The sequence below is a fragment of the Rutilus rutilus genome, assembly GCF_951802725.1.
Source record: "Rutilus rutilus genome assembly, chromosome: 11".
Classification (NCBI taxonomy): Eukaryota; Metazoa; Chordata; class Actinopteri; order Cypriniformes; family Leuciscidae; genus Rutilus; species Rutilus rutilus.
Window position 1 is genome coordinate 34,403,224 of NC_140216.1, and position 16,876 is coordinate 34,420,099.

The window sequence follows — 16,876 nt, forward strand, 5'->3', positions numbered from 1 at the left end:
AATTTTTTTTTTATTAAGAAAACAACCCCAAAAGTGCAATGTTTTGTCATTTATTTTATTTTATTCCATTTAGTTAAGTAATGCTTCAGTGCAATAATTGAAAATATTTTAGAAACCACACAAAAACACACTCTTTTTTAAATGTATTTTATTTTATTTAGTTAAGTAATGTCGCAGTTCACACCACACATAAAAATAAAAAAAAACAGTACAATAGTTATTAGTCTTTCATTTTCTTTTACATTTTACTTAGTTAAATAATGTTGCAGTGTAATGTTTTAAAAATATTTTAGAAACCACACTTACCAGTAACGTGCCCGAGGTAACGTTAATAACCAAGACGTTTTCTCGGAAATTACATTAAGTAGCCTCAAAAAGTAAAAAAAATGTTTTTGTTTTTTTACCATGAAAACGGGACATTACCATGACATTTGTGGACCGTTTTATTTAGTTTTTTAAAATACTATTCTAGGCATATTCAAAATGCACATTCTGTATATATATATATGGGATAATGTAGAGCGAGGCGGTTGTTATAGCGAATACAACCCCGACAGGCTGATCAGGACCCTGAGGCGAAGCGGAGGCTCTACATTAGCTCTACATTATCCCACTTATTACATGGCTACCTACCGAATAAATCAATAATTTTAAACAAAATATTGATTTAAAAAATAGTTTATCGATTTAAAACCGATTGTATTGCTTCCGCTAAAGAAAATAGTCCGTTCCGTCTCTACGGTTAGAATCCTGCGTACATAGCAACGCTCTGTTTTTCATGGCAACGGTGTGCTATACTTAGCAGCGGTCTGTTATCAAGAAATAACAGACTGCATTCTACATTAGAATTCAACCAAGCCATGTAATATATATATATATATATACTGTATATATATATATTGATTAGGATGAAATAGTAAGAGAATCATGTTAGTCAGCTATGATTAGCCATACATTTATATCCACAATATAATTAGGCCGCATTACAATGTTTGTGGAATGTTTTTCTGATGTTTTTAGCCTTAAAGACTAAATACTGTGGCAAAATTCTGTAACATGACTGCAAAATATTGTCATTTTCAGCATGTGACAGTCCCTGGTCAACATTTGGAACAACAGGAGGGTGAGTAAATGATGACAAAAACTCTTTTCATTTCTCCAGTTGAAATGTTGGCAGAAACATATCTGAGAAAAGTTTCAAGAGCAACATAAGAGCAAGGAAAGTTTCCAAGGAGAGAAAATCATGAATCTGTCCATCAAATCCAGCATTACTCGTCCTGTTTTTCTCTAGCCACTAAAACAGCCACCATCAAGGCCGTAACCATGAAACGGTGGCCACTGGCTCCACATCCACCCGGAGAGAGATCTTGTTTTGTGACGGATGACAGCACCTCAGTGGGGTTTTTCTTCAGTGGAGAGGATGATAGCGTGTGTCAGAGAGGTGCTGAGCAGAACAGTGAGGGTCTCGCGTGAAGACAGACCCCTGCTGAGTCTGTCTGTCTCTTGCCTCTTTCTGTCTGTCTCTCTCTTTCTATATCTTTCTTCCTCGCTGCGTGCCACCAAAACAGATCTGCAGTGTGCCAATGCCTCAGAGACACAGAGAGAGAGAGAGTCGGAGAGTAGAGTCGAATCTTGCCAGAGGAGTCATAGTGTGTGTTTGATGGAGGGGAAGATTCAGAAACCGAGAAAAAAGATGATGGATCAGGTCAGTGTGTTCAGAGCGACTATTTCGAGCCGCCTGACAGCAGTATGGAAATTCACTGCACTGCACTGTAATGCGGCACATTGTATAATCTGTAATATTCCTTAAAGGGATAGTTCACCCAAAAATGAAAATGTTGCCATTATTTACCTTTAGGTTGTTAAAAACCTGGATGACTTTTATAGAACAAGAAAAGCGAATATCCTGGACACTATTTTCAACATAATGAACATAAATGAGGCCAGGGGCTCTCAAGCTCCAAAATAATGAAATTATCAATAAAAATGAACCTAAAAGTAGCCCATATGACTTGTGCAATAAATTACAAGTCTTCTGAAGTCAAATTACTGAAATTTAAGACTTTTTTTTTTAAGACTTCCGACGAGGATCTATTATGCTTTTTTTACACGTTCATCTTTCTTTAGTGTGTAACTTTGCTGTTTTAGCATGAAAACGGTCTGCAAAATTACAAAGCACAAAGTCACTCCAAAGGGAGTTATTATTTCTGAACTTCCTGAAATACCTCGATTGTAGTCTTGAGTTTTCTACCAGGAATGTACACGCCACTGTATTTTGGTACAAAAATGTGGTAAGGAGCGTGACATTTCCGAAACACACCCAAAGCGGTTGATCAATCACAACACACTGTTCCAGCCGACCAATCAGAGCACATTGCTGTTTTTAGAAGTAGGGGCTTCATAGAGACAGGAATAAGAGTCAAGCATTCAAGCATGAAAAAACGGCTCTGAAAAAGGGGATACTAGGTCCCCTTTAAGACTTATTTTTTTTTACTTTTTCAGACTTTAGCACATTTATAAAGAAGCTGCAACCTCTGATTTGTGATAAAATTATTCTTTTGAGTTCAATATCTTTAATGAATCAATCACAACTTGAACTGTTTGAGTTCTCAAGTTCAACTCACTCAGTGATCCAGTCAGTTTACCAGTTAAAGGTATAGTGGAGGATCTTTCTGAATTTTAGATAAGACCCGCCCTCTCCACTTTTTGAAAAGTTTGATTGATTCACCAGAATGATTGACAATTAGGAGGACCAATAGTATAGGTGATCCACCTGGAAGTAAAAAATCCTCCGCTATACCTTTAACAACCCACTCAATGACTTATGACGCTCCGAGTGGGATTTGAACCGGGGTTTCCAGCGTGGAAGGTGAGCGCGCTAACAAGGATGCTAAAGGCCGCAGGCTCTAGCATCAGTCGCTAGCTCGCCTCTTGAGGCCAGTGCAGTGAGGTTTACACACACTGCTCTTACTGGTCTATGTTTGTAACACTCACCCTCCTAAATCTCACTCCCATCCGGGTCAAGGAACCAATGCAACCCCTCTGGTTCTATTCGCACCGCTCCGAGTGGGATTTGAACCTGTGTTTCTGGCATGGGAGGCAGGCACACTAACAAGGACGCTAAAGACTGCAGCCTCTAACGCCAGTCACTAGTGCGCCTCTAGAGATCAGTGGAGTGAGTTACACTCACCCCCTAAACCTCACTCTCACCTGGGTCACGGCACCAAATTGAATCGGTTCTACTCAATCCACTCCGAGCGGGCTTTGAACCGGGGTCTCTGGCGTTGGAGGCGGGCGCGCTAACAAGGGCGTTAAAACTGCAGCCGTCTGTTACACACACACAAAGCTATCATATGACTTCAGAAGACTTGGAATATCGTGCACAAGTCATATAGGCCACAGAGACCCAAGCATTGATATCCATTATTTTGTTGTTGTTGTTGTTGTTGTTTTTTTAGCCTTTTAGGAAGCCATTAGAAACTAATTTAAAACTATGTTAAGGCAAAATTTGCATTGAACTATAATTTGGAAAACATTGCAAAATTTTACCACTACATTTTGATACAGTAAGTGAAAGTTTGGAATTCACAACGCAATTTAAAAAACATAAACAAATTCAAGACATTAAGCAGTTTGCCATCACAAGACAAAAAAAAAGACAAACCGTGTAATTCTGCTATGCTGAGACTCTGAGGGATAGACTACTTTTATGGTTCTTTTGTGTCTTTTTGCGTTTTGTGGTTCTTTTGTGTCTCCAATATTCAAAATTTCTCCTTTTGTGTTTCACAGCTGAATGAAAGCCATACGAGTCTGTAACAGTGTGGTGCCGGTGAGTTAAATGAGAGCATATACTTCTGGTTGTATTGTTCTAGTGCTGATACCGATCCAACATTTGGCACTACAGATAAGGAAGATAAGGAAGAAGGATACAGGAAGATGTTTTTTTGAGCAACATTTACAAAGTATACTTGTTCATTTATTAGTCGCTTGTATAAGAGTGTCTGTTAAATGAACAGATTTAAATAATCAAAAAAAGCGTGGGCAGGGGTGGGGGGATCATTTCAATTTGAATTAATTTTGGGACCATCTTATGTATTTCACAGCAACTCCTGCACTATTAGGATGGTGTTTGTGGACACAGCAGCACGGGATTATGAATCAGGACAGTGTGTTTCTGATGAGCATCACAGAGAGACTGAACAGGACAGTTTCTGCTGCCGTCTGAGTGCGGTATGGTAATTCACTGCACTGCAATCTGACATGTTGTACAGTGAGAATTAGCATTTTAGCTTATGTCTCTAGGGCTTTATTATCATATGATGTGGCATGTGATACATTCTTTTCATACTTATAATATTGTCCGTGTTGTATGAAGCTGAAAGTGTTACCTGTGGAGATTTTAATGCACTGTGTAGCACTGCTTTACCTTTTTTACATGTGATAATGACAGGAATAATGTGCATAATTAATAATACAGAGCGGGAAGCATCCTAAGCATCTCAGGTTGAGGAAGAACTTGTGAGGGACGAACAATAACGGAGTACCGGATGGCATTTTAAAACTGGAAATGAAATCACTTCAGAGACAGAATGACTGACAGATCCAAAATGGCCGCTGATGCCAGTGTGTGTGACAGTTTTATTCAGACCATTGCTGGCATTCAGTCAAAGAGCAGCGCCAAGACTCAATGTCAGACAGAGGCTGTAGAGTTTTGCTGCCAAATACACACACACACACACACACACACACAGAAAGAGAGAGACAGACAGAGACACACTGTAGGTCCTCAATAAAGACATTAAGATAAGCCAAAGAAAAAACTGCATATGTCATATGTCTAAAAAAATATAGTCATATGACTAAAACTGAAACAATGAGCAACTGAATGAACAGGAAATACTTAATTTATCAGTGTCCTGGTTTGTTAGGACAAATCTTATTTTTAATCTCTTATTGCGTTGTTTTGTTCCTGGTTAGGACTGTTCTGTGTTTTTTTGTGTCTGTATTAAAAAAATGCTGTTTAACACAATTTACATTAAGGTCCCATTAGATGACATTAGGTAATGCATTAACTAGCATTAACTAGCAATGATCAAGACATTTGTTAATATTTATTAATCTCTGTTAATGATAATTCATGAAAAATACAGCTGTTCATTGTTAGTTCAGTCAGCTCAGGTCCATTAAAAAATATTAACAGATGCACCTTTTAATGTAAATAATAATGCGTTACATTTATAAAGCTCTTTTCTAGGTACTCAAAGCGCTTTTACATATGGAAGGGGGAATCTCCTCAATATTAACAATACATTAATTTGAATAATGTATCATTAAATGTTGAAATTAACATTAACTAAGATTAATAAATGCTTTATTTGTTCATTCATGTTAACCAATGTAGTGTTAACAAATGGAACCTTATTGTAAAGTGTTACTGACAAAATAAATGCTGTTTTTTACTTTTTATTCATAAAAAATAAAAAAAATCACGGTTTTATCATGGCTTCCAGCACAATTGTTTTTAACATTGATGATAATGAGAAATGTTTCTTGAGCAGCAAATCAGCATTTCAAAGTGATTTATGAAGGGTCATGTGACACTGAAGACTAGAGTAATGGCGTATACTGCAGAGAATGTAATGTAAAGAAATGTGTCTTTTTATACTATTCAGACAGCAGACATCCAAAAACAAACTTCTAGTCTTGTTAGTGCCTCGCACATAAAGATGAAAGTGTCCCCAGAAGCTCATTACGGTGAAGTGATGTATTCAGACGGCAGTATTTGATCTGTAGTTCATAGTGTGCTGGAATCACGAGTATCTGAGGCCTTAGTGAACAAACATTTCACTTTCAGAAGCATGTCTAACACTTACTCTACTCACTACTGTGAAAGCAAAATTGTAAGTAAACAGCAGTATGGGTAAAAACAGTGAAGTAATGAAGTAAAAATATGTTTGGTAAGGTATGACAAAGAAGGTTTCTTGACAATATTGTGTTAAATAATAGTAGATAATATGAAGTGCTGTCAACTGAAATGATTCTGGCTGGGGTGAGTGTGTGTGAGTGTGTGTGTGTGTGTGTGTGTGTGTGTGTGTGTGTGTGTGTGTGTGAGAGAGAGACCAGAAGCCGTGAATGTTGTGAAAACAGACTATATTTTCACCTGACACAACATGCGCCCATGTCCCGGACTGCCGTCAGATGGCCATAAAACTAAAGCCGTCTGTAGATTACTGTTTTGAGCACAGAGTGTGTGCTGAGAATGTGAGAAGAATGTAAGTTAGCGCACAGAACAGGACACACAGGTAACCTAAATTACATAGTGTGTATGTTTGTGTAATCAGGTGAAGGGGTCCAGGTCACAGAAAACCATGAGAAAATGTCACGCAGCAAAACTATTACAACAGCAAATGTAAACCTTTATGCTTAATATAGAATTACGCCAATGAGAGGCCACGAATTTAGACATCCCACCCTGCAAAAACTCATTTCAATTGCAATATAAAATAGCCCTAAATATTTCACCCAAACAAATACTATTTTTTAATAAAATAAGTATTTTTTTTTAAATATATATTTTTGTTTTCAACAGAGGAAAGAAACTCATAAAGGTTTGGAACAACTTGAGGGTGAGTAATGACAAAATGTTAATTTTTGGGTGAACTATCTTTCCCTCTAAACCATTTGACCCTATGAATCACCCCTAGGCTACCTGTAGTTCAAGCCAGGATTGCCTCAATTGCTTGAATTTTTTTCCTACACCAAACATTATTTGTAGCGCGCCTCCCATTCAGTAATCGCATAGAGCTTTGTGCTTTGTTACTTCTGATTAGAAAAGTCTCAGATTTAAAATTCTGTCCATTTTATCACAAAATTCAAACAATGGCGTTTTGGCGCTCTTAAATGTGACGTAATGTAATGCCTCACAGCCTCAGTTAACCGGCAGCAACACGGAGCGCTAGTCTACTCTTTTGTTCATCTTATAACACGAAAAAAACTACAAAAAAACATGCATGAACACCAAAAGGTATGTTGAAAGATACAGTACACTTATCAAAATGTATAATGTCTCATGTAATCGCTCAATCGGCATTTCAACCGCGGAAAGACGTAGGTCTCAACCGCGGAAAGACGTAGGCCCCCCCCTTAAGAAAATCAAAGTATGGTATGGGCAGATATTCTAAATAATTGGTTTTGGAAATGTTGTATCAGTGCATTTGTTTATTTTTATTAATAATAATACCATAGGGAAATTGTTCTGTTAGATTCTAGTTTCTGGGTAATATTGTAGACATGTAAATATATAAAATAAATAGCTATATATATATATATATATTTATATATATATATATACATACATACATGCATACATACATATAATTTCTTTATATAAAATAAAGAAATTATATACATTTAGAATAGGATAGAAAACACTTTCTTTCACTTTCAAATCTTTAACATCAATGTTGAACAAATCTTATTTTGCTCTCATTTTCTTTGTCGATCTGTTTTTATGGTTTTAGTGCATAATTGATAATTTTTCAGACTTTAAAAGCCTCATATCGAGATGGTAAAGACTTTATCTGTTTGAGTATCTCTCTGTCTCTCTCTCTCTCTCTCTCTCTCTCTCTCTCTGTCCTCTAAAGGCTGTATTTTTGTCTCAGAAAACTTTGTGTCTGAGTGGTTTATTCTGCACATTTATTTTTAACTGCAGGAGTAGAAAAACAGTGAGGGGAATCCTCCCAAAAGCCTCTTGGAAAGAGCCCTCGACTGAAACCCTGGAGCTGACTCTTCCGATGGGCTTCACTATCGTCCTGTGTCCATTAAAACAAGGTATAGACTGAATAACTGTAACCAAAATGGTTAGTCCTCACAAACAAATGCATTGTGCATAATAACAGTGCTTGCAGCAATTTCGACAGTAATTGTCTCTAAAATTATTGTTCAGGAGGTGAATTAAAATTTGAAGTGCTGCTTTAATGGTCACTGTTAATGGAATAAATTCATAGAAGCATCTCCTCATAGAAGATTTTAGCATGCTGAGAGTCTAAAACTCTCGGATGATGCATCTCGAATCCAAACCACCACCACTAAACATAATAAATCTAAATCAAAAGAATGTAGATACACTCACTAGCCAGTGTCACTGACTGATTAGTTGCATATTTTCTGACACATAAACTAATGGAGACAATGAAACAACACAAAGTAAAAAAGGTCAACGTAGGTCAGTATAGAAAGTTCTCACCTGTGTATCCAGGTGTTGTGGCAGTGATTCTGTGGGGAACCCGAGGAGACACGCGTAGACCTGCCCTCACCTGATAGAAGCTGCAAGTGACAGAATTATTGAAGCATTATAGATTTTATTCACAGATTACAAAGTGAAAAAGACCCAGAATTAGACCTCATTTGACGAATCATCATCAGATATGTACAAGTTTGCAGTTAAAAGAGACAAACCAAAACACAGAGCAAGTTACAGTGTGTCTGAAATAGATGATGTCCTTTCTTAAAAACAAAAAACACGTAGCATTAACATAAAATCAAGATATAAAATAAAATCATACTTCTTTTTTCCCTTTTTATTCATATTTATTTTTTCATTGAATAATATACATTTCTTGAAACCTATGTAATCATGAAGTTTCAATGAATTATGGTTAATTGAATGTTTTGACACTTATATGTTAATAATATTTCACAATATTTTTACTGTATTTTTGATCAAATAAATGCAGCCATGGTGTGCTTTTTTAAACATTTAAAAAATATGAATTATTCCAAACTTTTAGAATAATTTTCAGTGTATATATAAAAATTAAAACACATTGAATTCTATATAAACCAAGCTTTGGTTTTCTAATAAAAGACTGTGGGATGCTCTTCCCACCCATACTGGTAAATTTCTCTACAAATGTGACTAAATTATTAATCCCTTCAGGACAAAATGGCAATAAATAATGGATATAATGCATGTACCTATACCATTTACACTGAGCAAGACCGAGATAAACAGCTGTTTTATCTGGTCAGTGTGAAATCTTATGCAGTGAATCTCTATTTGATCATAAATAATGATGCTGAATTAATGTGAAAGCTTAGTCGGCATGTTCAGACGGCCCAGACTCCATCAGGGGGATTGTACAAAGGTCACCTTGTGCCAGTGTAGTGACTGCGGATGCATGTTAAATGTTGAAGCACTTCACAGATCATACTCTCAGGAGCTCCTGGATTGAGTCGGGTCATCCCTGTACTTCCCATCAGCTCCGCAAGAACATCTACACCACAGTATGTTGACAGTACATGCTAACATATGTCTAACATAGTTCCACGCTGAGATGTTACCATAACACTTGCTCACGTTAATACATGTCTACAGCATGATGCAACAAAACACGCATGCACTGTTAAAGTGCTAAATGCTAAAGTGTCAATAGCATGCGCTAAAATGTCTGTAGCACATGCTGCAACATGTCTGCAGTGCAGTACAAGCTATGACATGTTTGAAATACATGATGCACTGTTGCAGCATGTGCTAAAATGTCTGTAGCGCATGCTAAAGCATGTTTACAGCGTAACACAAGCTACAACATGTCTGAAATGATACAGCACCCGTCTGTAGCACATGTTAAAACATGCAGTGCTGAATGCTGCTGAAAACAACAGCTTCTTGCTAGCGTTTACACAAAAAAATAAGCAATTTTAAATTTTGCACGTTTTGTAAATTTCCCACATGGAATTAAAGTTGGCATGGAATGGAAGCGGCATTATTCTTTCCTTCCCTATTGTGATGTATACAGGGTTCTCAAGTTTTATCAAAAGCTTGGAGTGAGATCACATGCGGTTAGGGGAGGGGCCCTAATGGAGCCCCGCCCCCACTTGTCCCCGCCCCCCAATTTTACCCATTGTTCATAATTAACCAGCACAAATTGAAATTATAACAATTTGTAAATCTGATAAATGACAGAGCAATTCATCACATCAAATATACTCTTTAATGTTATATTTCAAAATTACAAATATACAAAAAATTACAAAAATATAACAAATTGCTCCAAACAGTTTGGAAAAACAAATCTTTTGCATTTTGAATGTGTCTAGTCGAAATGGTATAATGATTTATTGTGTGGTGGGACATTGTGAACAAATGACATATTAGAGTATTAAGGTGTGTGTGTGTGTGTGTGTGTGTGTGTGTGTGTTTGTGTGTGTGTGTGTACACAAGAGTACATACTCCATCTTATGAAATGTGTTTTGTGTTGTAAGTGTTTGTTGCACATTTTATAAAAATATTACCCAGAGCACTCTGCTTTAATACATGTAGCCTTAATGTAACTAGAAAGACTATTAATACAGTATAATATATAATTTAAAATAAAATGAAGAAATACATCTTCATTCCTTCCCATACCCACTAACATTTCCCTTAGTTTCAGATAACGTAAGCAAGCCAAACTGAGCCAAAGCTTCTGGTCTGGTTGCAAAGTAGCCTAGTTGTAGAGTTTTTGACTGCATCAATAATAATGTATACGATGGGCTATATATTAATTTAAATGTTCTAGCCTAAAAATGTTAGACGAGCTTTCTTCCAACTTACCTTCTCCATCACGACGTGTGTTCGCGCGATGTTGTTGGTTACCTAGTAACGAACGTACGGTGGCCGAGAATGTTCCGTCAATTTCCGTGTGTTCGCGCATCTATGTTGCCTAGTAACGAACGCAATCTGGCCGAGATACGTGCTGGCGGCTGGAAACTTCACTTTTGTGTGCCTGCGCTCGTATACAACGTTATATATAAAGCTTGCTGGACAACTTGGTTGGCATTGCCTTTTCAGCGTGAGAAATACATGGTGTGGCGTGTGAGCGTGTGAACTGGTTGAATTGCGTGTGTCTCACGGCCAATGCGTGAGACTTGAGAACCCTGGATGTATATTCAAGTGTAACGGGTTCTGGAATAAGAAAAAATGTGACTTGATTTTGTCCTTGGGAATTGATTGGATCATAGGAAGTTGGACCTTACTAACTAAATGGAAGCAGTATTGCATTTTTGGAAGCATATGAATATATTATATTATATTATAATATTATATTATATTAGCATATTATATTAGCATATATTATATCGCCTTTGCGTGTCTCGTCATATCTGTAAATCAAAAGAAACGTTTCTCCGGATATTTTGACGCGTGTCTGGTGTGGGAGTGACATAGGTTTGTGTCACAACGAGCGGAAAAGTTTGACATGGAGCAGCGAAATATCCAACCTCCAGAGAATGACCCATTTAAATAAAACGCCAAACAGAGGAGAGTCTGCTGGCAACAAGAAAACCCGACAGAGCTCGTAATAAAACAAGAATCAACATCGGCTTGGCTTTTCGGAGATGCCGAGAACTGAGGGATTTGAATCGATGCGGAGATGGTGTTTTTATTACTCAACAGGTATGGTATTTTATTGAACAGATACATTGTCATATGTAGCTCTCAAACAAAGTTCATTGCAAAGCATTATCTATTGTGAAGGATCATTTCATTCAGTTGTTGTAGCGCTGTACTAAAGGGTGGAGCTAGACTCACTGCAGAACGTTGATTGGTTTACAGAGAATCGTCACTTGCGCGTGCTGGAGGAATGACAACACTAGAGGTGCCATTTTTTTATATACAGTTGTAACAATACCTTTGCAACATGTGAGTGATTTTGACTACTTTTCTGGTGCTTTTTTATCGTTTTTAAAGCTTAAAGCTTCAGCCTCAGTTGATTTTAACTACAAAGAACAACTGTATTAAATGTCTCTTTCTGTTCCACAGAGAAAATAATGGTTTGGAACAACCTGACGGTGAGTAAAATATGACATATTTGTTGTTTTGTTCTTTTCTGTTTCACCAAATCCACATCTTCTTCAACCACATACCACACACACACACACACACACCAACGAATGACTGCTCCATTCCCAAACAGATTCTCCGCGCTCACTATAACGTATTCTGTTGGGCTCCACCAGACACATATAGGCTAACATTGTATTAGTTCAATCTGTCCCGTTCTATTGTTAGATGCTTCTCTGCGGAGCAGGAATACTGTACATACAGTTGCTGTAAAAACAAACAGTATATAACAGCAGTCTGTGTCTTCTGGGGATTATTTCAGAGGAGATTCAGAGGTTTAGCTTTCTGTTTTATGGAGGGGGAAGGGGCAGTCAAATCTCTGCAAAGCTGATGTTTCAGCCAACAGCCTTGCTTTAATCTCAGAGCAAACGCGGTGAGCTGAACAACATTATGAGTGACCTCTCCTCCATCACAACCTCTGCTTCACACAGCTGTCAGGAGACTGGTTGAGGATAGAGAGGAAATAGCATTCTAGATCTGCAGACAAACGGGTGTCTAATGAGACGGAAACGACTTTAGATGTACTGCTAGAGTCAGGATGTCTAGCTTTATTGTAGATTCGTAGACTCGTTTTATCTAAGTCACAGAGCAAACTTGTTAGGTTCTTTTTTTAGAAACTTTATCACCCTTGTTGATTACCTTTGTGTTAGCTCGCTTCTTAAAGGCAACATGAACTTTCTCTGTTATAAACAATGCCTTTAGCATTCTGTGGTCTTCAAGTCTTTCTATGGAAGTTGCCTATGAGCTCAGTAATCATGTAGTGTGATGTGTATTCAAGTGTTTTTTGTCTGAATAAATTAGGCACATTTTATTTACAGGACAGTATTATTTTTCGTTTATTCATCTGCCAGTCTTTTGTGTTATAAAATTAACAAGTACAATTAGTCGAATTTTTTTTCAACAACAGTGCACAGAATGTGTACAAATTAACTGCCAACTCCACTGTTAACACTCACGACAATTTATATAATGACCAATAGCAATTATTAAAAACATTATTTGTGCACTGATGCAATTTGTACAGTAACACCAGGAATATTTTTTAAATACGATAAATAATTAAGTTTGTGTTAACTACCCATCTTTAAATGGGTAGTTAACACAAGCTTTTTTTCATTACCTTCAAGTTTTTGGTCATTTTAATTGTATGTAAAATAGAAAGTATCAATGTAAAGTCCTATATAATTGGCCCATTTTAATCTCCTTTTTGCCTTCACTAATTCATTTTAAACGGACCTGCAGCATTTTTGACATGAATTATTCTATTCCATTGTCATAAAAAACTTGTGTAATTAGAAAATAATTAGTAAAATGTTGTTTACACTTTTTAAAATGTATATTTAGTGTATACATTACATTTTTATATATATTTAGTCATATTTAATATACACTGCCATTCAAAAGTTTGGTGTCAGTAAGACTGTAACATTATAAATGTCTTTACTATTTCAAAGAAATGCTGTTCTTTTGAACTTTCTCTTCATCAAAGAATCCTGAAAAAAGTAGCACGGTTTCCACAAAAATATGCTGCACAACTGTTTTCAACATAATATTAGATATTATATAGAGTGATTTCTGAAGGATCATGTGACACTGAAGACTGGAGTAATGATGCTGAAAATTCAGCTTTGCCATCACATGAATGAATTACATTTTAAATACCTATAAATAGAAAAAGTTTAATCAAATTAATTAGCATAAGGGACTTATCTCAAAACCATTAAAAAAATCTTACCAACCCCCAACTTTTGAACAGTACTATATAACATGCCAATTATCTTTAATGTCAAAGCCTCATCCAAACACTGAATTAGCACCAAAGTGACTGTAGTAGAACTTCCAGAAGAATCATAAAAGTCATGTTAGGCAGCACAATTTTGTCCGTGAACCTCAAATTAGTTCGTATAGTCAGATCTCTATATGCTGCATAGTTAAAAATCAGTGACCTGTAACGTCATTGAATTCCCTGTAGACTTCACCTGCTGCTCGCAGCAAGGGTGTAATTGATTTGGCTTGAACCAATGACAGGAAAATAATGTACAAAAACAGCAAAAATCAATCATTAATTTACCAGTCTACTGAACCGAACACCTTCATGTGATGCCTTATGGTCTTAGCGGGGAGGTGTATATGAAAACGGTGTTTAACACTCAGTCCACACTACGAGCGAGCTGTACCTCACTGTTATAACAATCAGTAAAGATGTCAATATTGCAAACAACACAGCTTCAGACATTTGCAGTGTAGACAACTTTTTTTGGTTATAGTCAAAGCAATTTGCATTTGCAGTGTAGATAATGGGTGCATTGACAGTGTTACAGAGTGGTTAAGGTGTAAATAACAGTGTTATTAGCAAGGAAGATTCTCTCCTCAAGAAATAGCTTGCATTTCTGCCAATATGCCTAGACATGATATGCTACAACCGTCACTAAAAATAACAGCCTCATTTCTTTTCTATGGGAATATTGTCAGTAAATGATTTTTTTTACATGAAACATACATAGATACAGATGAAACTCCTAAAATAGGTGTTGAATACACATACAGAGAAGTGTGATATATATATATATATATATTTATTTTTTTGCACCAATAGTGGTACCAAATATATTCCCTTTATATACGTTTCAGTTTCACTCTCCCTGTCTGCTATTCGTCTAACAAACTCATGCCATTGGTTGAGTGAATGTTATGTCTCAGCCAATCAGGCTGTTCAAACAGATTGCAATTTCATTTGGTGTCACTAAAGCCTCGTTTACACTGTCAGTGAAATGTGACCCAATTCAGATTTTTTGCTCATATGTGACACAGATCGGATGTGTTCTATGACCATGTAAACAGGAAAAAAACGCATGCATTCGGATATTTCGAGATCGGTTTCAGCCCTCGTTCATATGTGGAAATAAATCAGATATAAATCAGATATGTGCCAATGCGACTGTCATGTAAACAGGCAGATCGGATTTTCTGAGGCATTAGGCTATCTCCGCGGTTTAATGACGAGAGCAACCCCGCCTACGTCGTGTCGTCGTAGGAGAGGAATGTGGACAAACGTTGACACAACATATCAAAGGTTGGCTTGCTCATCCTAAAATTTCGGACCCAGTACTGCTCCTCGTTAAAGCCCGCCACGATCTCATGAAAATGCGTATCAAATTGTTTTCATGATGAGATCGTGTTGTATGTTCCCACCAGTCCTGAGATCTCTCTCGCACACAATGCGCAGGCTGCAATGATGGCCCTTTTCGTCCTCCTCTGCTTCAAAATCATAGTGATGTTTGGCGAACTTCTCATTTATCGCAAAGCTAGCATCAAGCATACGCCGTGTTCGTCCATCTGTGCAAAACCCCCTTTAAGCATGCGCGATGTTTCAGATAGTATGTCAAGTGTAAACACATGAATCGGATAATGGGTCACAATTGAAAGAACGTGTAAACGGACGGTAAAAAAAGAAAGAGGATATAGACAACAAATCAGAATTGGGCATCAAGATCTGCAGTGTAAACGAGGCCTAAAAGCCTAGAAAAAAATCGCTGGAATTGCATGAGTTCTGTTAATGTATTTCCTGTTGAAACAGGAAATTAGAGCGACACATATCGACACACACACTACCATTTAAAAGTTTGAGGTCAGTAAAAAAAAATTGTTTTTGAAAAAACACATTTTTATTTTTATCAGGTGAAGTCTGCCTAGTTGAGCATAAAGGGGGCCGCACACCGGACGCGCAGCTCAGCGCCACGCCGCGCCGCGCCACGTCTAGGACAACTCTCACCTGAAAATCCGTTAGCATCAGCAATATTCTGATTTATGTAAATAAATATAAAACTAAATGTATATTGCAGCACACAGTGATGTCCGTATATACATTAACTACGATTTGAGACACATAAATGTAAATTTAATATAAAACTATGTAAATGGCGCTCTGTGGCGCGGCAGGATTTTGAACACGGTCCTGAGCCGTTGCTGGGCGCCGCGGACAGACGCCGAGAGGCGCCACCGGTGTGTGTACTCTCATAGAGAATAATGTGTTCGAATTTAAAAGACGTGGCGCTGCGTGGCGCGGCGCCGAGCTGCGCATCCGGTGTGCGACCCCCTTAAGAGACTTGTTGCTAAAACAGTTTTAAAAATCCTACTGACTCTAAACTATTTAAGGGTAGTGTATTTTTGTAAATGCAGAATATTCTTTAGTCTAAATAGCCTTTAGTAGATGTTATTCGGGTTCTCATAGTAGAGAGCATTTGGATACAGTAGCAGTAGTTTTAGATACAACCTTGAGTCCAAGATGAGTCATTAACATTTTTTTGTGCATTTTTCCATTAAAGAAAATGCATATCTCTGCTAAAAGTTTGTTTTGTCTAGTTTTAGGAACACTTGCTGTTAACATTATGTTCTGAAAGCTAATGAGACATGAACTAAAACACCAAACACAATGCCATCTATTCATTGCATTTAAAAAGAACATGAAAAAAAAATTCTGGAATGTGAGAGCACATTCTCAGTTAAACTGCACTGAGTGATCCAAACTGGCTCTTAGGGTTTGTACATGATGCCGTCAACATGTGCGACTCCTGAACAGGTTGTTAAGAGAACAGATGCTTTACAAAGCCATTCATCAGAGCCTTCAAACATGCAGAAGAACACAGACTCACCCTCTCTGGAAGAGATCCACATTGTGAAACTTGTGCAACTCCAGTGAGAACTCCACAGTGCCCTGTACTTCCGACATCATCCATTCCATCACCTAGAGAGAACAAGAGGAGTTCATTTGCAGCTAAACACATCAAGCCTTGCATTGTCTTATCTAACCCCGAATGCAGTTCTCTTTCAGAACTCTGTGTTGCTGTACCGTTGTCAGCGGAGCTGTTTGCCCATTGTGAGGGTGTGTGTTGTTCAATGAACATAATCCAATGACTCAGTAATAGAGTGGCAGACGCACACCCGTGACTCAGGAAGACGCCATTTCTAATTACTCAGGCTGTGACTCATCTCAGA

At 37.4% G+C, this 16,876-nt stretch overlaps 1 protein-coding gene across 1 annotated transcript in view; it reads right to left on the reverse strand.

The window, feature by feature from the left end:
* Positions 1-16,648, reverse strand: part of fam135b (family with sequence similarity 135 member B) — a 46,433-nt gene extending 29,785 nt beyond the window's left edge. The window contains exons 1-2 of the mRNA XM_084422998.1: positions 16,534-16,648; positions 8,246-8,325 (exon numbers count right to left, since the gene is read on the reverse strand). Coding sequence (XP_084279124.1) covers positions 8,246-8,325; positions 16,534-16,622 — 169 coding nt within the window. The 5' untranslated portion in view covers positions 16,623-16,648. The remainder of the gene's footprint in view (positions 1-8,245; positions 8,326-16,533) is intronic.
* Between the last annotated feature and the right edge of the window lie 228 nt (positions 16,649-16,876).